We start from the raw sequence: 22,513 nt of genomic DNA on the forward strand, positions 1-22,513 counted from the left end.
TCTACCAAACAATTCTCCCCCACATGGCAGATGGAATGGAAGTAAAATGACTGACCGCTGTTATGACAGAAATTGAGGACTTTCAATGTGAGTTTAAAGCCTATTGTATGGACATGGAATGAGACATCACGAAAATAATAGAACAAACTACAGACCATCAGCAAAAACTGGAGAGAACTGACAATAGTGTTCACGAAATTGAACACAGAGTAGGAGAAACGCAGGACCAACAAATACTCTGACAGAAAACATGAGTATTTGATAAGGATGAAGGAAACTGAGACACAGATGGACTATCTTGAAAGTAAGTTCAGACAAAATAATATCTGCATGTAGGCCTACAACATCCCAGAGAAAACAGAGAGCAACATGACAAGCTTTCTCAGTAAAGTCTACAAAGAGGCACCCAGCCTCAGGTACCTAACTACCAGCCTAAGCTTCTCCCTCATGCTCTGTATGGAAACAGCTGCATTTGTTATTTTTCTCAACTTATTTTTTCTGTTTTTTCCTAAATTTGTCACTGGTTGGTATATCAGTGTTATTAGGCTATGAAATACATTTTTCTGCCACTAGATGGCTTCTTTGGACAAGAAAGGTGAATAACAATGAAAGAAAACAATGTTACTCCTTTTGCATTTATACTGTAATCTTACCTCTTCTCACTTTGAACAAAGAAATGAAAAAGGTAAAGCAAACCTACCCAAGTGGAGCAAATAATTGTTTGACTAACCTGCAAAATATACAATAGACAGGGCCCTGGTATGCTTTACTTTAAAACAACTGAAGATGCACTTTTATGATTTTTAATGCTTTCAGTCAAATTGTAGCTTGTTAGAATAAACAGTATTAATAATTATGCAGTCATGTGATGCACTTCAAGAAATCTGAACAGTGATGAAAAACAAAATTTGAACCCAGCCCCATTACTTCCACCTATTTCCAATCAACCTGTTGGAAAAAGATCTGTGATTGGCTGTCAAAACAAGTTAAATTGGGCATGTTGAGTCAGCTGAAGTCAGATAGAGGCATATCAGTTTGCATTTGATGTAATCTCTGGCTGAGGCCATGGGACTTAATCTATGGTACTTTTTAAATGATTCTTTCAATCCTCTATAATATAATCTTAGAATGTCTGAGATGATTGTTGTTTAATTACGACTTTCTATTGTAATATAGTGCTGTTATGGCTGCTGTTTATTGGAGAACTTCAAGCAAGCATTAAATGTAAGGAGTTGAGTTGTCAATGAGTTGTCAAGTTAATTCTTTGTAAATAGGTACCCTTCACTGTAAAAAAAAGAAATCATAAAAAACAGTAAAAAGTCTGGCAGCAAAAGTTGCCAAACACTTAACGTCAAATAACAGTAAAAAGCCTTTAGTTATTCTACAGAGATTTATTTTAAAAATATGGATATTTACTTTGGACATTGTCTGCATTTTTACAGTCTAACCATTGTAAAATAAAAAGAAAATCTCATTATAAAACATTGCTACAATGTCAAACAAATGTAAGTCTGCACAAAAAATGAAAAAGATTGCAGAACTATCTTAAAATTACCTAATTTAAATGAGGATTCTTGTTTTCATACAGTAATCTTTGGTAAATTCATAGGATTATCCAATCCATCCACAAGAACTCCCCAACAAAGTACAGATTTCTGGGTGTAAATACAGAAAAATTATATAAAATTACATTCAAATAACTCACTATGAAAAAGACAGGTCATGACATATTGCTCCAAGGATAGAAAATGACCAGATAATGATCCATTGAACACAAATATTTCCCCCACAGTGACAGATATAACTTTTTAAAAAATATATTAACAAATGTTAGCTTAATAACATTGTTGTTATTCCACTTACCACAGTGAAAGAAGCGAAACAAATCTTTCCAAGAGGAGCAGGTAAACACAAAATGTTGAGTTTTCTGATTGACCCAATTATATGACCTGAAGAATACATGTGCTGTGCATTTTACAAATAATCAAGCAGAAGATCCTCAGCATATCTAAGAACACAGTGTAAGTGCTTTTGGGGAAATTAAAAAAGAACTCATGTCCAGTAAAATATATTGGTGTAATGTTGTGTGATCTTGTCCTTATTTCATCGATCTGTGATTTTGGCAAAACCAATTAAAATTTTGGGCAGACCAAAAAGATACACACAAACTTCCTTTAGTATTTTTCTCATTCATTTGGCCAAAAGACATGACTAGTTTTTGATTCAACAAATATGTTTGGTTTTAATAATGCATTTTCATGATGATAAATGCTTTCAGTCTTATGTGATGATATGTGGTAATCATTGCAACTGTGGCTGTTTGGTATAAATAATAATTGTATTAATATGTAGTGTGATTCAGTTCGGTGGAAACTGAACAACCAAAAGAGAAACTGACACTATTTTAAATTAAGGATTTTCTGAACACCTGTGTGTCATGATGATCCCAGCCCTGTTACTTCCACCTGTTTTCAATCAACCTGTTACTGAGAGAGAGCTGTGATTGACTGTCAAAACAAGTTAAATAAATTGCACTATAGACTGCCTACCAGTGCACCACTGTGGAAGTAAGACAGCATTTTGCTTGTGTTGGGTCAGCTGAAGTCAGATAGAGGCATTTCAGTTTGCATTTGATCTAATCTGTGGCTGAAGCCATGGGACTTAATCTACGGTAATTTTTAAGTGATTCCTTCTGTCTTCAGCACTATAATTTTAGACTGTCTGAAATTGTTACTTAAACATGGCTTTCTTTTGTAGTGTGGTGTTGCTATGGCTGCTGGTTATTGGAGAGCTTGAAGCTTACATTAAATGTAAGACTACAATAAGTCAAGAATAAACTTCTTGTAAAACAACTCACATCTTGAATAGTGAAGTTTCTAACTTTAATGGATGACATTTATTCTCAGCTTCCTATCATGGTTCTAATCCTGGCATTTGGGACATGAGCTACCAGCCCCAGGGGCCAAGCTACCAACCCAAGCCCCAGCCCCAGGTACTGAGCTACCAGCCCCAGGGGCCGAGCTACCAGCCCCAGGGGCCGAGCTACCAGCCCCAGGGGCCGAGCTACCAGCCCGAGCCCCCGGCTCCCTGCTACGGGGCCAAGCAATCATCCCGAGCCCCAGGCTACCTGCTATCAGCCCAAGCCCCAGGCTCCCGGCTACCGGCCCAAGCCCCAGGCTCCCGGCTACCGGCCCAAGCCCCAGGCTACCGGCTACCGGCCCAAGCCCAAGCCCAAGCCCCAGGTTCCCAGCTACCAGCCCAAGCTAGAACATAACCCATCAACTGACAGGTAAGTGTAGTGTAATGTATCAGACATAGTTCTCATGTAAGGGATAATGGCCTTAATGTTCTTAATGTTACTACAACTTCATGAAGGTTAAAGCCAATTTAATTACTAACTTGCTTTTTCTTTTCAGATCTCAGATGTTTTTCAACTGATGGGCCCTGTTGAATTAAAGCTTGTGACATGATTGCCTTTGGAGAAATAAAATACATTTTATATAACATTGGTGTGGAAATGAGTTACTTACATCAAGTTTAAAGGGGTGGTCATTGTGCTATCGTAAGTGCAGACTGTGTCTCTTAGACCCCCTTACAACTAGGTACAGGTTATGTACCACAATCCTTTAAAGTAGCTGTAATTAAACCTCTTTTGAAAAAGCCTATTCTTGATTTCAGGCATTTTTAGCAAACTATAGACCTATATCTAATGTCCCTTTCTCTAAGATTCTTGAGAAAGCAGTTACTAATCAGTTATGTGACTTTCTACATAGCAATAGTCTGAGAATTTTCAGTCAGGATTTGGAGTGCATCATAGCACAGACAACACTGAAAGTTACAAATGACCTAACGGCATCGGACAAAGGACTTCGCACTGTACTTGTCTCGTTAGATCTTAGGATTTGATAGTCAATTGTAGCACTGATAGAGACTGGAATGTTTAATTGGCATTAAGCTGGTTTAAATCCTATTTATCGGTTTGTATATGTTAATGATAAATCTTCCATGCATGCAAAAGTTATGGAGTTCCACAAAGTTCTGTACTTGGACTAATTCACCTTATACATGCTTTAAGTAATATTATTAGGAAACACTCCATAAATTATGTGGATACGCAGTTATATTTATCAATGAAGCCAGGTGAAACCAATCAGTTAACTAAACTCCAAGCATGCCTTAAGGACAAAGACCTAGATGACCTGCAATTTTCTGCTATTAAACTCGTTATCGTGCTTAGAAACACATTATCTAATGATATAGCTACTGTAGATGGCATTACCCTGGCCTCCAGCACCACCGTAAGTCATCTTTGATCAGGATGTTCTTCAACTCCCACATAAAACAAATTTCAAGAACTGCCTTTTTCATCCGCTGTTAAGCAGATGAAATATCTTAAGCCTGTAGAATAAAACTTTCATTGATTTTGGTCCCTCATCATAATGTTTTTTTAAAGTATTAATGATTTCTCCACTTCTTCTGTCAACAATCTAATTCAACATATTTCTTCTTCAGCTGTTTGTTTATTTTCAGATCACGTGATTTTTTTAATGTTTGTCTTGCAATACTTTAATTTGTAATGCAAGTTCTGTCTTAATTTGTTTCCGTCGTCTTTTCTTTACTGATGAATATCTCATTATTTTTCCCCTTAAGACAGCTTTCACCCCTGCCCATAAAATTATACTATACTATATAATTTCTTCTGTATCGTTTAATTTCGTAAATTCATCAATATATGTCCAATATTTATGTTGCTAAGTTGAAGAAAATATTGGGGGTCGAAGGCATCCCCACATTTCCTTGAAGAAAAGTTTTTTTTCATGGTAGGGGCTTGTATGTAAGCTAAGTTTTTTACCTCACTATGCACGTCTGTGTGAATGTGCTGACCATTCCAAAGTCCTACCTTCGTAGCAGTCCTTGAATGCAGCATAAGAGCCGCCCCGCTCTACCGGATTTCAGCCGGTTGTTAGTCGGTCTCTGCCAGTGACAGTTAAACCTTGAAGCTATCAGGACCTCCTGGTCTGCCCACCTGGCTCACAAATGTAGTTTTTCTTTTTTTTTTTTTTAACCAGGCGGTGTGATGAAGCGGAAAGTAAACGACATTTAGGAGTAGTCTAAATGACTGCTGTGCAACAAGCAACTGGGCTGCAAACTCACTGAAGGCTCATCGGCTTTGGAGAAACTGTTGCACAAAATCCCGCTGCGATGTCCCTGCTGTGTGTCAGAGGTAAGGTCTCAATTCATAGCTGCAGGTTGCACTCTTTAAAATGATAATAATAATGAAAAATAATAGGAACAAAAGAATGACAAGCTGAAAGTACAAGTTTATCCCACAGGACATTTTAGGTTAGAGACACAAATATCACTGCAAAAAATATTGATATAAAATATTAATATATAAAATATTGTTGAAATATAAGGATGTAAAACAAGATCAAATTTTAAGCTGTTTTTGTCAAATAAATGAATAAATAAATATTAAAGGATAGGTTCACAATTTTTCAAGTGTGTCTTAAAACAACAGTCAGGTGTCCATATGAACACTGAAAGAAGTTTTCCTCGCTGTAATCATTCGTCCTGTTATTAAAAGCTATTAAAAGATCACCTTCATATATGCTTTCAATGTAAGTGATAGGGACAAAATCTATAGTGTGTCCACACAGTCATTTTGTGTCTGAATGCATATTAAAGTTTAGCTGAAGCATCTGTGAGGCTTTAGCAGTCTGAGTTAGTCATATCAAGTGGATATCTGCCACATTTACAGTCCAGAGCTGCACCTGTAAATATAAGGCAACACAAATAAAAGGCAGAAGGACTACATGTGTAGAACTGGGAACACTCAAGACGGACATTTTGCAACAAAATTGAAAAGTGAAACATGAGCGGTTGTGAAGTGATAAGGTCCAAGCAGGAACTCATGCATGAATGAAATGAGACTTTGACTTTTGCAACAGTTATCTGCCCAGCAGAGAAAAGGATTTGTTTTGCATTTTGATATGATTTGATTTGAGCACAGCTGCAGTGAAAGAGAAAAAGTACTTGAAGACAAGTTTATGGCAGCATGACAAAAAATGTTTTTAACTTTTATTTTTTTAATTAAAGCCATAGTGATGTACTCAAAAGTTTTCCCAGCATGTTTCACAAGTCGTGACTGATATCGTTAGTCCAGGGCATTGCAAATTAGCAATATTGATCTTAACTACTGATTTTCAATTTCTCAAATACAAAGCCGTATAAAATCTAAAGCAACATGATCAGATTCTTGTGCTTTTTTTGTAAGCAAAATAAAGTTTCACATCGTCTTTAACTGGATTCTCAAGTCAAATCTTTTAATTATCAAATCACAACAAAGTAAGTGTTTGTAACTGGGTGTTAATATGCTGAAGCAAGTTTTATTTTATATATTGGAGCAAGAACCTCTAAAGCTCTACTGGGATTTTTTTTAAATGAAATGTTGATTAAGAAAATAAGAAAAATGCAAGGTTGAAAAGCTTAATGAACCGTTAAGGAGCTGATAATCCTTAAGGAGTATTATTTGTTTAAGTGTAAAGTTTTAGTTTTGGTTCTGGGGGAAACAATAGTGCTTGAATGTTTTACCATATTGGCTCTTTTATTCCTAAAATATACTATGTCAGCCTATAAAAATACATATTAGTGGAATTTTATCTCTTAATTGTTTAAGAGAGATGCTGGATTGTAAGTGGAAGTGATGTGAAATGGGATGGGATATTGTTTTCTCCTGCCACTGCAAGTGCTGCTGAGGTGCCTTTAAGCAAGTCACTTGATCTACAGTTGTTAAGCTGATCAGCAGACCCACAGCAGGAAATAGTGGTTGTACTGGGAAGGTATGTAACTTCAACAAGAAACAAGTTGTTGCTGAAAAATAGCACGTGTATTCAGATAGATAAAGTACAGTTAATTAAAGGTTTAAAAACCAGATGCATCCTACACTGACAACCAATTTATTTGACATTCTGGCTCCTTTCCAGATTACAAATTGCTCTTCTTTCACAGACATGCTGATTGATTTTCACACCATCAAACTATTGTCTGCCTATCTCTACCTCTCAGCCCCTAGCGTATTGTTTCTCACTGATCGTTTTTGACCATTTCTCATCTTGGGTGTGAGTGCTGCCTGAGGCTGGGAGACCCAACTACCAAACTCCTCTATTACAGAATGATGAGATGGGGGTGAGGTTGGGGGAATCGGAGAGATAGAGGGATAGAGCGGGTGAGGCACAGCTGGGTCGCAGTGGGCTCAGCCAAGTGGAATTATAAAAAAGACCATAATTTTGTTTCATAGGTTGCACAGAGATTGAGCGAGAGTGTGACTCATGTTCACCTGTATCAGTGAAACCTGTAAATCTTGAATCTGTTTCATAGCAGAATCTTCTTGAATCTTGTTGCATTTGTCTGATTCAGACGCAGAGCTTGAGCTGGATGATGTGACCTAAAATCTATTTAAATACAACTTGTCACATTTATCTTGATAACAATATACTGTATGGGAATTGCTGCTGGCTCATCTTGTGGTTGCTTTAAAAAGAAACTTCAACAGCTTAGATGTTTACTTTGGCAGAATATTTTATACCAAGCTGTACGTTTTCCAGACTTTTGTTTATGACCATACTTGGATTAGTTAAGTTTCAACTTAAGCAGAGATCGTGCAACAGAATAAAGTGGAGAGTTAAGTGTGAAAATAGTTTCTTTACACTCAAACTTAAGGTCAAACTTACGTTCAGTTGGTGCTGGACCTCTGGAATGACTGGTTGGTTGAACTTTTGGTTAAATGGCATTGGTAGCTGTAGCTGTTCTCAGTTTATTTGGAAGGGATTCAGACATTTTATTTGTCAAAACTGTGGTAGAACTACGTTTAGGTTGGTAATTTAAAGGAGAATTCCTCCAACTTAACACATCAAAGCCTGTTTCCAGGTCATGGGAGTACCACTGTGTATATGAAATAATTTGTAAAGTATAAAGCCTTTTGTGACTTCAGAGCGAGCTGTGTGAGGTCTTGATAAGTTGCCCCAAGTGATGTTACTTGAGTCAGTGCCGATTGGGGCTGAAGACTACAAGTTTGAACATTAAAAAAATGGGAGTTAGAAAGAAGTGAGGTTACCAGACCTCTGCAGCCTGTTCCTCATCTCTGCTTGAGGCTAGCAGCTCCAGGCTACATAAGCCGCTACTAGCATAACAAACCCAAATCTCTGACCCAACTACTGGCAGCTGAGTTGCCCAGTAGGTAACGTGAGTGCCAGGTTAAAAAAAAGACAGGTCTGCTGATCCTTCTGTTTGTTCTAACTGTCCATTGTGAGTCTGATAATGTTATAGTGTATAGGAGTATCTTGCTAAATCAGTTGAGTACTTTTGAAAAGTAGGATGTAGGGTGACGCTCTGATACCACTGACTTAAAATCCACCTTTAAATGGAGCTAATTTCACTGCAGTAATCTTTCCGTGCCAAAAATGTGCCTTTGTTGTCCCTGAGAGTGAGTTGCTGTTGCTCAACTGAAGGCCAATGTTACTGTACCTCAAGAGTAGAGGCTTGGGTAGATGGAGGGGCATACAAAGCATCTCCTTCAACACCAGAGACCATGGTTCACATCCTGTCTCCTAGCAACAGTTGAAGTTTCTTATCGCCGTGACGGTGATCTTTCCCTGACCTTAACCAAGATGTTTTAGTTGGCTAAAAATTGTCTTCGTCCTATATGGGTCACATTGATTGACAAATGACTTGTGATTTTGGTGCGATGAGTTGTTGCTTTTAAGATATATACAGGTTGAATAATCTGTGTGAGGCAGTTAAGTGTTTTTTTGTGTTTTCAATATGAAGATAATTGAACCATTTTAACCAAAGCCAGAGTTTTAGCTTTTCCCTTTGGCATGACAGATGTGATCTCCCTTATTAAGGGAACCCAGACTTTCCGTCTCATTGAGAGAAATGCAGACAAACCAGAAGAGTGACATCCTTGTTCCTTACGAACCGTGATACTTTTCAGTGGCCATTTTCCTAATTTCTTGTTCCTTGTTCCTTGTTGTGTCGAGGGCCCTTAAGCCTGCATGGTGGCTGGCAGTCCTCTGCCGAGAGTGAGTGGCTGCAGAATAAAAAGCTGAGGATGGGAGGACACAGTCACTGACAGCTCAGTCAGTACCCACACTCAGCTATTTCTGGATGGCAATTAGCAGTGGAATAAATGCATACAGTAATGGTATTGCATCATGTGCCAAGTGTTTAGTTAGGCTACTGTGAAGAAATTCCATTAGTAGAAATTATACAGCAATAATTTAGGATAAATACATGCAGGTGGACTGTTGGTAATGTTAAGATAGCAGCAAGGGATTCAATCTCTCCGTCAGTTGTGCAGAACGGCACAAAAGCTGGAGCTTGTGTCATTTTTATTTTGTAATGCTAGATAAAGGGCCCGGTTCGGACGTATAAAGGTGATAACTGAAAGCATTTTATAGGTCACCAGATGCCATAGGTGAGGACAGTAGGTGAGGACAGGCCAGGTCTGCAAACACACCGGCACACTGTACTGGAATGACAGGGACACGAGTAAAGCTTCAGCGGCCCGTCTGGGAGGAGGGGGTGGGGATAGAGGGGGAATAATCCCCTGGCCATCTGCTGCTGTTGCTGTCCTGTGTGTGTGTTGATGTGTGTGTGTGTGTGTGTTGGGCTGTACCTCACATGGGACAGCGACTTCACTTACTTCTTCTCATTCCTTGCGTTTCATGATAATGCTACTTCCTGGTATCAGACACACCTGCCTCTCACACCTCTACTTAACCTTAATCTTTGCTGCTGGCCGCTTGTCTCAGCTTTTTCAGAAGAGTGAGCCAGAAATCAAATACCTGGGGAATTTCTCAATGGTGATTTTTTTACTGGTGGGTTCTTTGGACAACAGTTAAGATCATCATCACAGTGACAGTCAATTTGGTTTGTTGCGATGTGGTCGAGGATTATTTTCTGCCAATCATTTTCTCGTTGATTAACTGTTTGGTATAAAAAGTGTTAGGAGGGTTAGAGGCCATCACGTTTCCACATTTTGTCCAACCAACAGTCAAGACCAGCAAATATTCACATTTAATATGTTTGAACCAGTGAATTTTGGCAATTTTACTTAAAAAGTGACACGACAATTAAATGCTACATAATTTTCTTTTGATCGACCATTTAAAAAAAGTGACAGTTTCAGTTGTTGTTGAGGTAAACCAAAGATGAAGTATTGATAGCTCAGTGTTGTGTAGCATGACATCCCTGTTACAACCATATTTGCAGAGGATAAAGTGATGTCGGTTACACTAAATGTAACCTGAGCACACGTGAAAGGCTGCTGTTGTTTCAGGGATATTTGCTTGTTGTTTGCTTGTGTGTGTGTGTGTGTGTGTGTTTATGTCATCTTCTATGAAGCCACTTCCCAGCCTGGACCCCTGCCTAGTTGATCACTCCTGGACTTTCTGAGGAGCCTCTAATTGGCTCATTATCGTGTTGAAGCTCCAGGGGGAGAAATCTCTGTTAATTTGTGATTATGCAGGGTGATGTGAGGTGTACATGCTACTTTGTATTATAAACACCCAGACACATCAAGATAGAGAACATGTTAAGTAAAGCAAAGAGAGTTGTGTTGTGTAACTGAAGTTTTTGTTAGTCTAAGTTCCTTCTTTCAGGTTGTTACTTAATGACTTTGGAAAAGCTTAGTATCTTAACACATGTAAACTAATGATGATGAGGAAATTAGACTGTAAGTAATAACTGTGACAACAATGATTGTTTAAAAAATATTTATTTTACTAGTAAACCTTGTTTTGGCGTCTGTTTTACTTTGTAATTCTTTAAATAAATATTTTGGCATTTATTAGGTTTGGGTCAGGGTTAGCAATATAGGGTTAGGATTATTCTAAAAAGGACACCATATGTCCAAGACTAAATTGAAATTAAATGGTAGAGGTGAGACCAAGAATGGACCATCAGGTACTTGAGATTGGCTTCAGTCGAGTGCTACAACATTATTCAGTGTAACCAGACTAATATTGGATTTATACTATACCTGCAATATCTGATTTTTTTTTTTTAATCACTGGGGGGCAGACTAAACAGACTGTGAATGCAACATTGACATATCATCACCTTTTAAGTTGATATGTTGAACTAGTTAGAAAATAATTGCTTATTTCCAAATCCAGCGGTTATGGAGCAACATTATCATTCATTTGGAGTCGTGTTTCTGTCCACCTGGTGAATGTAAATCCAATATTCACTCTCTTTTAGCTCTATTTTTGCTCTCTACTAACTCCTTAGGGAAATATCTGACACTTTAGCTGCTAAATGCCCCACTATGTTCACCAGCTACTCTACAGCTAACTGTGTCTGTTTCTGTGTCCGTAAAGCCGAGGGGAGCTGCAGAGTCACTGATAATTCTCTATAGATTCATCACTACAAGTGACACCTCTCACTTTACACACATGCCATTTGATTTGAGCCAAAGAGTTGACAGCAGCATAGAAGCGTGTGTAAAAATGCACAATTTATATTGGCCGACACACACAAACACACAGGCTGGATCCACAATAGCTGGACTTATTATGTTGGCTCGGCGAGGTCTGCAGGGGCTGTTGTTTAATGGAAGTGAGAGGGTGTTAATGACACGGCCACCAGGTTGCCAACCTCCACACACTTCAACCCACCGTGAGTCGAAGGACTAGAGCTAAAAATAGCTACACCGTCTGGCCTCTTGTAATGACACTGCTCTAGTCCACGTCCAGTCTGCCTGCTGAGCATGTCAGGTCTACCGCTCCGGTTCAACAGATATTTTTTAGGTGTCAGTGGACCTGGGATGACTAATGGTTCTCTATGCTCACTTGCATTTCTACATGAAGATAAAGAGGTTCCGGGTTAACAATAGATCAACTGGTTGGGATTCAGTGTCTTGCTCAATGACACCTCAGCAGGGCAGATTTCCTACGAGTTGAAAGAAAGGAAGGAAAGAAATTTTAACCTGACCAAGCAGGTCATTTGTCACCACTTATCACTGTACTGATATCACCAATTAAATTCTTTATAGACTCTTCTGTCCTGCTGGTACCAAATACTTCATTCAGTTTACAAAGTGTGTTTTAATGTGGTTACAAAAAGTGTCTTTAACCAAACAAAGATGACAGACAGACACTAATTTTAGGGTGTGCCTAAACAATGCACTCAAATATATCAGCTTATAACTTAGGATCACTGAAGGCTACGTTCATCATTGCTGTAGTATCTCTAGAGACTTTTTTTGCCTTCATTTTTAGAAAATCTATGGAAAGTAATGAATGGACCTTCTGCTAAATTGGATATTACTTGGTCTACATTTCAGCTCTAAAATTTTACAATCTGTGGTCTGCAGATAAATTGGCTGATATTAGGAGGTAGCAGTTAGATAGCAGATATTAGATAATTGCAGATAAACAGTATATCGTCAATATGTCAACTGATAAATGACAAGAAAATGAAGTAAAAACTGTGTCATCATCCTATAGTTTGTACACTAGAGAGAAGTGACAAGTTTATTTTTCAGTTGTAAACGTCCTGCCCATTACATTTCATAAGTGCAATTGCTAAAAAAAAAAGCAGAACTTTATCAAAACATACTCTAATCTATCATTACATATATGCTCATATAACTTTTCATAGTACTAGCAATCCATGAATGTGCAAGAATATTTTTTGAAATTTTAGTAGCAGCAAGATAGAGGAGTGTTTAAGGATTTTATTGATGTATAAATGTAAAAACAGCATATAGCGTCTTCAAATTACATGCCACATTTTTCAAAGCTTGACCCCTATTTATTGTCATGGAAAACAGCAACTTATTTTTGTGGTTTCTGTGTAATCATCAATACAAGAGTCTCAAATGTTAAACCAGTGATTACATGAGCAATTAACTGGGACTAGTCAACACATATAGTCACATGTAGGCACTAAATGTCAACCTGCAGGCTCATTAATTATTAGTCGCTCCTGTTAGATAATAAGGGTGCCAGAGGAAAAAAAGAAACGTGTTTGCCTGTGTCACGCTACTATTTTAAACTTTAACTTGTTGAATAGTCATCACACAAAGATTTGATCATTAAGCCAAACCACTAAGGGAAGAAAGCGAGATAAATCAGTGAAATGTTCACAGATACAGTAAAAGTCTCAGACCCCTTTTAGAGCTCTCACTGTATGTGGCCTCCTTTCATTGAGGTAGACTCCTTCTGAACAAGCTGGTGTGTCATCTCTCTGCATGGACCTGCAGCTTCAGAGGTTCAAAAATGTCTTTAATTCACCTCTGAGAGGTTATTTCCACTCCTGAGCTTCAAAGCAGCACTTTCATGTCGCTTCAAAGAGATCAAACCAGAGCCACCAGACCAGCCATTAAGTGGTCGCGGTCGGAGCATCACTCTTCTAATGAAGAGAAGAATGTCATTGGTGTACAGTAGGAAATGACATATAATTCATTTCAGCTTTGTAATACTATTTCTTCAAAGTCTGGCTAAAATGACAACATATACTGATAGCAATTAGCCTTGTGTTGAAATTGGACATGTCTTCCTAACACTTTAGTTCACCTTTGATGTAATTTTTGGATTTCCCACTCTTGGGTCACCAGTAGAAATGTCAGTCATACTAAAACCAAATTTCAGTTCTGTAGTTCACAAACAAATAAAACCCAACAATTTTCACATAACGTTGTTGCACTTCATATAAAAGGAAAATACTAAAATTTAGGGCTGCAACTAATGATTATTTCCATTATTGATTAATCAATTAATTGTTATGTCTATAAATGTAAGAAAATAGTGAGAAATACCTGTTGTAGTTGTGCAGGGTCAAAGGTGACATTTTCAGCCCCCCCTCAGTTTACTGTCATGTATGTCAAAGAAAGCATCAAATCATCACCAATGAGAAGCTAAAACCAGCAAAAATTTGGCATTTTTGATTTAAAAAAAATACTAAAACCATTTATTGATTATCAGAGTAGTAGATTATCAAAGACTTTGCTCAGAATCACCTTTCGCCCACTTTTAAATACTCAAATGGAAATTCTGTTTCATACAACTCATAATTTTGAAAATTCCTCAGTTATGATAAAATAATTAATTACTGAAGTCTGGGAACATGGCAATATTTCTAAAAAGAAGTCTGACAGGGTGAGTAAAACGAGCAGTCAGATGATCACTTAAACTTCTTTGGAGAAGAAAACAGAGACAAATGTTCACGTTTACCCAAACTGTCCGTTATAAACATCCATAATTTCAGGAGAGCTTCAACGATGAGTTGATTAATCAATTAGCAACTAACAAAAAATTAATTTGCAACAACTTTGTTCATTTTTAAACAAGACTGCCAAATATTTGATGGTTTCAACTTCTCAAATGTGATATTTTGAAGCTTTTCTTTGTCATTAATGATAGTAAACAGAAATTTCACAGACAAAATAATTGATCTGGAAAATAGTTGGCAGATTAATCAATAATGAAAATAATTGTTTGTTGCAGCCCTAGTTTACAGACCAACTTGCTGCTTCAATTTTGGCCTGCTGTGCTTGCCTTAGTTGTGAGCGCACAGTTCTGTGTTCTGAGTTTCAGTTTTAATTTCAAATAAGATGTTTAGTTTATCTGTCGTAACCTGTTTGAAACCCGTCTGATTGTCTAACTACTGTATTTCTTGCACTGTTGGGCTTTGCTGTAGTAATGTCTGTCAGCCTTTGCATGTATGGTGAGTTCAGTGTTAACATAACCAGCAGAAACGAAGTCAAAAACTACAACAATAAGACCAAAGCTGTAATTAACCAGAACTTTTCCTTTTAAAGCGATTTCTAAGTGAGGAGAAACATCTTCTCTCACTGCCTCTTTTTGGAAAACATGGATGCATGAAACTGAGTGGTGTAAGCCTTGTCTATGCATGAGTGCTCTGATTGCTGACCACTGAGCCTCTTACTCTGTATCTCTATTCTGTTGTAAATATTGTCCAAATTTTCTTAATTAAATCAGTAAAAACGCAATTACTCAGCCCAGTGTATTCAAAGAGAAACAACCTCACTTTCATGTGTGCTAAAACATTATTCTTTTGTAAAAAAAAAACGACATTACAAATGTGAATATGACATAATCAATCTCATACATTACAGCTCTACAGCTCTCTTTAATCCAATCCATGATTCATCATGTGGGCATCCGACTGTTGTTTTACCCAAATAACCGCAATCCTCTACTCAATATTTTCATTTTATCAGCATTTTGAAAGCTTCGGATGCACCGTAAGGTCAAACGTTACCTGCTTTTAACCTTTGCCACTCAAAGGAAAAGAGCTTTCTGTTTTCCCACATGATCCATTCTCTTGGTTTTTTGGTACCACAGTACAATGCAGCAGGGTCTGGTAGATTTCAGCCCTGCTTAAGGCATTAGCTCGGAAGGATTATCCCACCAGCCAAACGCTCGGTCAACAGCAGCACGCATCCTCTCATACAATCACTCCAGCATGCACGTGTCTGATATCTGGCCTGCTTTACTACCTCAGTTCAGGCTCACCCTCCCTGTGGCCCAGAGGGATGCTGACCTCTGCTAGCACTGAACTGTGACACTGACCTTTGTATTGTTGTCCATAACTAACAGAGAATTACTGCAACTTGCTTCTATTTTCTATTGTAGAAATCCACTGCAATTTGATTTGATATTTGACTTTTAGTGTGCCTTTTGACATCTGGCCAGACTCAACACTTTTTAAAATGTTTTTGTCTGTTGATCATTGTACAGTGTTCCTTGCTTTCTGAAAAGGAAGTCAGTTGTCCAAGTTGTATGACTGCACATGAATGCACCGTCCTGACAGACTTTTCAATTTACCCTCCTTTAAAACTACATTTCCAGACAAATCTGAAAGCAAGAAATAATTAATGTATTGTATTCTGTATTCTGTGGATCAGGAAACACTGATATTGACATTGATAATCTTATACCTGCGTGTGTTGTTTTGCCCATGACGATGTGTTCAATTGTCACATATCGAGTCACTGCATCAGGCAGCAAATAAAATCTTTTCCACTTAAAACGCCAGACTACTGTTCACTTCAACCAATTGTTGACAGACGCTTGTCCTATTTTTTTTTTAATGAGAAGTAAGTTAAAACACAGAAGAATTGAGAAGGGAGAGAACCATCCCACCTGAAAAAAACTTCTTGTAAAGAAATTTTACAGGAGAATTTACAGGAGAAGAAAATATTCTAACAAGCGTTGAAGGAACTGTGGTGTGCTAGGATCTTTTAGCTTTCAGCTGAGATGTGCTGCTTGATAATGTGTGACCAGCATGACAAACTTGATCCTCTAAATATGTTGTGATGTACTGTATTATATCTGAATCCGGTGTGAGACTTGACAGCGGGCGTCTCACGGTTGTGAATTGACAATCTCACAGATTGTCACTCTATTAAAGAAAATAGAGAGTGTGCATTTCAATCTCAGTTCAGTGATAAAAATGCACTGCAAAGTATTCTTCAAGTGCTGTCAGGAGAGGTGATGATCACACCAGAAGACAGTAGAGGAAACTCATTTTCATTGTATGGCTGAACTCCAACATTTACTTATACTTAATAGTAAGACTGTTGATTGTTAGATGTTTTCTTTTCTTTACTGTAGAGGCTGGACTCGACTGTTTTTCCATCATTCTTTTTGCTATTTCAAAGTTAGGTTAACAGGTTTGCACTCAAATGAGTCAGTGCTCTGAACAGTACCTTAAGTGTTTGTTGTAACTTCTGATTTCCACAAAACTCTTTCAAAACATTTGAGCTTGAAGGTTCATTCTTGACCTCTGAAATAGCACTTTGACAAAACATTTTTATGACAATTTTGTTAAAAAAACTTTTTTTTTATTGAAGATATTGGCAATAAAAGATAGGCAACAAAGGTACAAACAATTTTTTAACAATTGTTGTCCCACTGTCCTTCAACACCTCCATGCCTCCCCAACCCACCATGCACAACATCCAGGGTTTCAAAACTTAAATGTTAAAAAATTATAAAGAATATTATAGACATCAATGATGAAAAAAGAAAATAAAAAGAAAAGAAAGAAGTGAAAATATACTCAAGGAGAAAATAGATAAAATCAAGTAATTAATTAAAGTTAAACTAATCAAAAAGGAGATCAGAGGCTGCCAGTGAGACTAACATTTAGCTGAGGATTCTCTCAGTCCAAATTGAATTAATTAAATTTAAAATTGGATTTATCAAGTTTAAAAAAATGACAAGAGATCACACAGCCAATTATTTCATGAAGATGGAACTGGTGATTTACACAGAAGCAATTAAAGATGCAAACATAACTTTTTTTTTTTCTGAGGCTTTCAGCTATGTCCCATGGCCTTCCTCGGCAGATGATGTTTGCTCAGCTGTCATGGAGATGGTTTACTTATCACCCTAAAGCAACTGGAAACCCAAATCCACAATACCCTTCAAACCATGTAATCTAGGGTCTTATATACATAATAATAAGCATCTAAAAAGTGTAAGAAATTAGTTGAAATCCACATTCAAAATATTGTCATTTAAGTTTTTATAAACTTTCCTGAGATGGGGTTTTAATTTAGCATGGTTATGCTCGGGCATTTATTATGAAAATTATGCAATAAATTCCATGAACCATCATAAATGACCTGACCTGCTGCGGTAGGCGTATTGTCTCATTTGCGGTTGCTGGATTTTCTGTGTCATTGGTAGCATTTCTGCATCTCAGTTCAGTTAATTTTGCTATATTCTTCATTACTGCTGCTAATTCCCTGCTGTACATTTAAACGTACAGTAGTTCTGCTCAAGCACTCTTAGCTCTCTCCTTCTTTAATTGGCTTTCTTGTAAGTCACACAATTGTTTACATGCTTTTCAGCTCTGCTAGTTACATTAGCTTAGCGGTTTAGCTTAGCAGTTAGCGATGGCTTCTCTCTCCCTCTCATTCTCCTGCTCTCTCTTTTGCTTGGTGTGTCTTATGTATAGGTATTCCTCTGCCTCCTTTAGTGATGATGGTGCATGTAATAAATGTAGTATATTTATTTTGAAGCCGAGGCTCAGTGACTTAGAAATGCAGCTCTGAATCATGGAAACCCAGTTGTTAGTTACTGCAGTCAGCTAGCCCCCAAGAGACGTTACTGCTCAATCAAAACATGATCTGCCATGCCTACACAGTCTTGAGAAATGGTCTAAACAACAAAATGAGCTGTTTTTTGAAAATAGTTATGGTTTTTATTGGTTTTTGAAATAGTTATGAATGTTTATTTTCATTCAGATTTTTGTGGCTGAGACATTCAACTTTGATATGCATTTTCACTGTTTCAAACCAAATTTCCAGAGGTTTTAACACCAGTTATTATGTGACAGAAATTCCACTTACAGTAGGTCATGTGATAACAAGTAAAACATCTCCTTGACAACTGAGTGACCTTATGATAAGAGCTTCTTGTCGAATCTTTCAAAACTGGTTTAGGGAGACACTTTTCCATGATGCATGCAGAGTTAATGGGTTATTAAGTTTATATTCTGCTTCTGCATAGCCTGAATTGGCTCTTCTATTTATTCATTTGCACACAAGAACATAGAGATTCTCAGAAAATTAAAACAACCCTCTGAAGGGGCTTGTAGAACATTTCAACACAAATAAAAGGAACCATGTCCCTACTAGCTTCAGTGGTGCTGCTCCAAGTGTGATTCTACTCTCTAATTAATCAAAAACAATTAATTGCCACCTTGGGATCAACAATGTTATACAACGAATGGTAACATATGTAAAGTAAGCTGTATTTTTGCCTGGAGATGTAACTCCATAAACAGATCAGTGTCCTCACACAGCTTCTCTCTGGGGAACCAACAGGTATTAATATAGCATGTGTATCCACTTAGCCGGACTCTGCTGAGTGCTCTGTAAAGACTTCAGTGTGATGGGACTTCAAAAAAAGGCTTTGACACTTCTCTTGCACACTTTTTACACTTTTTATCTAATGCACAGCAGTAAGGAGCTTTGGATAGAGATGGCTACTCAGGACAAAATCACAAATATTTCATTTGCAGAGTAAAATTATTGCACTAGAATTTGTCTCATTGCCATATGTGCTGAAACAAATACTGTTACTGTACATACTAACATGCAGAGTACAGGCACAACTGACCCTCACATTAAAGGGTTACTCCTGCTTACCCTCAGTAATATCTAGTCATGCTGATAGTGCTGATAGACTCTTCATAGACCAAACCTGTGAAGAGTTTTCACAATTTTTTTCCCTTGGTAGAAAATAGCTAATGCAAGTTACTAACAGTAAGGTCTGTGGATTATCCAGAGCAGAGGTTTTCAAAGTCAGACACTGTTATTACATGACAACAACTACAACTACATGACAACTGCTGCTGCTGTTAACCGTGTGGGTAAGCGATACAATTCAGCAGGCGAACCTTCAATAAATAACTCCCCATTGTTTTGACTTTACACTTTACCCTTTTTACTCCTCTAAGGCCATGTTCAGACTGACATTAGCCCTGTGTGGAAAAAAAACGAAACCCTCCAGACTGTCTGGCGGCGCCAATATTGAGGGCTTCGTCAAAAAAGGCTCAACCAGGATCAACTTTTGCTGCAAGAGAACAGAACCTCATCTGGGAAGGCATTGCATCGGCCAGTCACATACATGCACAGACAGACACACTTTCATGGTGGATTACTTTGTAACACGAACGGAGTATTTCTGAAATATAGTATTACATGATATACACCTCTGTGCAGTGTTTGGTGTCTCGTATGCCTTCAAATGAATGGATCTTTTGTTAAAAACTGGACTTCCTGGATCATATTTCATGTCTTCATTCATCACTGCATTGTTTTAATGCAGGGATGCTTTTGGTCTGAATCCTAACTCTCACAGACACACACCTCACTGTTTGGAAACCTATTGTTTACTTTTCAAATGTCATTTTTCAATGCTGTGAGCCCCCAAAATGAATTCATACTCATCTCCATTGTGTTGGTATCTTAGAGGTCTCCAAACCTTAGTATATAAAACTGCAAGTTTCTGCATAGCAAGACACCATGAGGAGTAATTAGAAGTAGGAAATATGTCTTCTTTTGTGATTTGGGTGAACCGGCCCTTTTAAATGCAAGGGGCAGTTCAGGACATGCAGGAGTACAATATCACTACATCACTGTTTTTCAGTTTTTTTCTTCAGCTTAGACATTTAAGTCAGTTTCTTCTCTTCTCATTTCATTGTGAGTCTCTTTCACACTGACAGGCCAGTCATACAGGTATTGTCACAGCCTGGTTGGCACTCTACCAACGAGGCCACTGGGCTTCCTGGAGCCTCTGCCAAGCTGGCACGAGTGACACACAAGGCAAGCTGTGCTGACAGCCTGAGACAAATGACCTGTTAACGATCTCTCTCTGTCTCTGTGTGTATTCTCCTCTGCGTCTGTCTGTCTCTCTTATTACTTTGGACACTTTTGGACTGTGATTGAATAAACATATTGATTTTCTTTACTGAGAAGGTATGCATTTTAATTTAATTTAAATAAATAAATTAACTTAAAAAAGGCAATAACCTTTATACTGCTGCAAAGTAAAACGGCTATAACGCTTCCCCTGAGGGGTTAATTGCACGGTAGATCAATATCAAGTATTCACTTTCTACCCTAAAGCTCAGGACATGCTGGCATTTCAAGACAGTCTGTGCTGCACTGTGTGTGTGAAACACTGCTGTTGTTTTAAGGATTTATTTAAATGTTCCTTAGTTTTCACAAACTTTTGACAAAGTCATTTTGTTTTTTTTTGTCAGCCAGTTTCAGAGATGTTATCTCTCTAAGTGCAGAGTTAGTTTAAAACATATTTACTGTATAGAAAGGTACTGAAGAAAATCATGATTGTCTCTCTTCAGATGTTTATTGTTGACTTGGTTTAAAGCTGCACTAATCAATATTGTTATATTAACAATGGATGAAATGATAAATAATGTGAAATAAATTGATTGCACTGATGAACCCACAGAGAATTATTATCAGATTTTGTAGTTACCTTCAGCTCTACGTTTTAGCATCTTTCAGTTCATTGTTTTGGGTTTTTTTTTGGTCAGATACTGCAGTTAAAGTAAATGAGTATCTGATGAACATTGAGGAGCATTTAGCAACTAAAGAGGAACATATTTTTCCTGAGAATAAGCTAAAAATATTAAGTAAAATTAAGTATAATAAGGTGAAATATTACTGAGCTATTAAATGGATGAGGGATTGAGATACTGGAGTGGGTCTGATGATATGGTTTCGTTAGGGGTCTGATTTAGCTGTTTAGGTCCTATTTTTGTGAGTATTGATTTAATTTAGTTTCTTACTTACAAATTGCCATTTTACAGTGTTGCATTATTTTGATGATATTCACAATGTTACTTTTTTATCTAGGGAATTATGGAAAGAAAATAAAATAAAAAATAAATATCCCTGTCAAAAAATAGTATAAGTAATTATAGTATAATTATATAATAGTATAATTACTGTATCTTTAAAGGACCAGTGTGTAGACTTTGGTGGCAGAACGGACCTGGCAGAAATGGAAAATAATATTCATAAGTGTGTTTTAATTAGTTTATGATCACCTGAAAATAAGAATCGTTGTGTTTTTGTTACCTTAGAATGAGTGCTTTATATCTACAGAGGGAGCGTAGTGGAGTAGAAAGTACAATATTTCCCTCTGAAATGTAGTGGAGTGGAAGTATAAAGTAGGATAAAATAGAAATACTCAAGTACAAGTACCTCACCTCTGTCTGTTGTGATAGGTGAGGTGGATTTAACTGTACACACAGTGATACTTTGGCCTTGTGGGCAGAAAAAACAAATTGTTATTGAAATTATGCAGGTTTACTCTCTGTCATTGGCAATGTGTGTCATAAACAATTCATCTGTCCATGTACAGGATGAACCCATAACCATTCCTATCACTTATGTCTCAGACACACAAATGCTTACCATTGGTTGATTGGTTGGGTAAAGTTAATATTTGTGTATTTAGCAGACTGTGTCCATTGTCTTTTCACAACTCATTTACGTGTTGCTTGTTGATTCATAAAGAATACATTTTCACTACATCCATTACTTAAACTATGCAAGCAGTGCCAATAGGGACACGTTTTTGTATTTTATTAATGGGCTTATCCAGGACCATAAATTATTCTAAAATTATAATAAATGCACATTGAATATAAAAGCTTAGTTTTCCTGCAGAGTAACAGAAAAAAAATCATTTCTAAGTGCTGTGATTATTTAGTATAAATCCAAGTTAGATTTTCTTCATTTAGAATTACTCGTTTGTTTTTTACTGATGCACTTATCAAGTACCATCAAGTCAGCCAAAGGAGTATTACTTTATACCAATAAATGTTAAGAAATGTGATTTTGGCATGTTTTTCTAATTCCTCAACAATAGCAAGTCTCCAGTGTTGACATAAATGACATACAGTAATGATGGTCCATATTGTCCTCCATCTTTCT

At 37.3% G+C, this 22,513-nt stretch overlaps 2 protein-coding genes across 5 annotated transcripts in view; both read left to right on the forward strand.

Annotated features, from left to right (window-relative positions):
• Positions 1 to 1,050: 1,050 nt before the first annotated feature.
• LOC121904358 (zinc finger protein 768-like) lies at positions 1,051 to 3,504 on the forward strand. 4 transcript variants are annotated; one of them, XM_042422058.1, is made up of 5 exons: positions 2,543 to 2,671; positions 2,758 to 2,810; positions 2,907 to 2,992; positions 3,035 to 3,289; positions 3,417 to 3,504. In XM_042422058.1, exons 1-4 carry the CDS (start codon positions 2,655 to 2,657, stop codon positions 3,272 to 3,274), a joined length of 396 nt encoding a protein of 131 aa, XP_042277992.1. In that variant the 5' UTR covers positions 2,543 to 2,654; the 3' UTR covers positions 3,275 to 3,289; positions 3,417 to 3,504. The 4 variants fall into 4 exon arrangements, with proteins under 4 accessions (XP_042277991.1, XP_042277992.1, XP_042277990.1 ...); XM_042422057.1 differs by lacking the exon at positions 2,543 to 2,671 and adding an exon at positions 1,051 to 1,082 and having other exon boundaries at positions 2,907 to 3,289; XM_042422056.1 differs by having other exon boundaries at positions 2,907 to 3,300.
• Positions 3,505 to 4,951: 1,447 nt separating this feature from the next.
• LOC121903738 (protein unc-13 homolog B-like) overlaps positions 4,952 to 22,513 on the forward strand; it is a 202,444-nt gene continuing 184,882 nt past the window's right edge. The window contains exon 1 of the mRNA XM_042421073.1: positions 4,952 to 5,224. Within this exon, the coding sequence (XP_042277007.1) occupies positions 5,203 to 5,224 (22 nt within the window). The 5' untranslated portion in view covers positions 4,952 to 5,202. The remainder of the gene's footprint in view (positions 5,225 to 22,513) is intronic.

Source organism: Thunnus maccoyii, chromosome 9 (assembly GCF_910596095.1).
Source record: "Thunnus maccoyii chromosome 9, fThuMac1.1, whole genome shotgun sequence".
NCBI classification, from domain to species: domain Eukaryota; kingdom Metazoa; phylum Chordata; class Actinopteri; order Scombriformes; family Scombridae; genus Thunnus; species Thunnus maccoyii.

What these genes read in the sequence shown, in the direction of transcription:
- LOC121904358 (XM_042422057.1), top strand. An exon ending in GCTTGAAGCTTACATTAAAT is followed by an intron (nt 2,811 to 2,906) that starts GTAAGACTACAA and finishes ATTTATTCTCAG; the next exon opens with CTTCCTATCATGGTTCTAAT.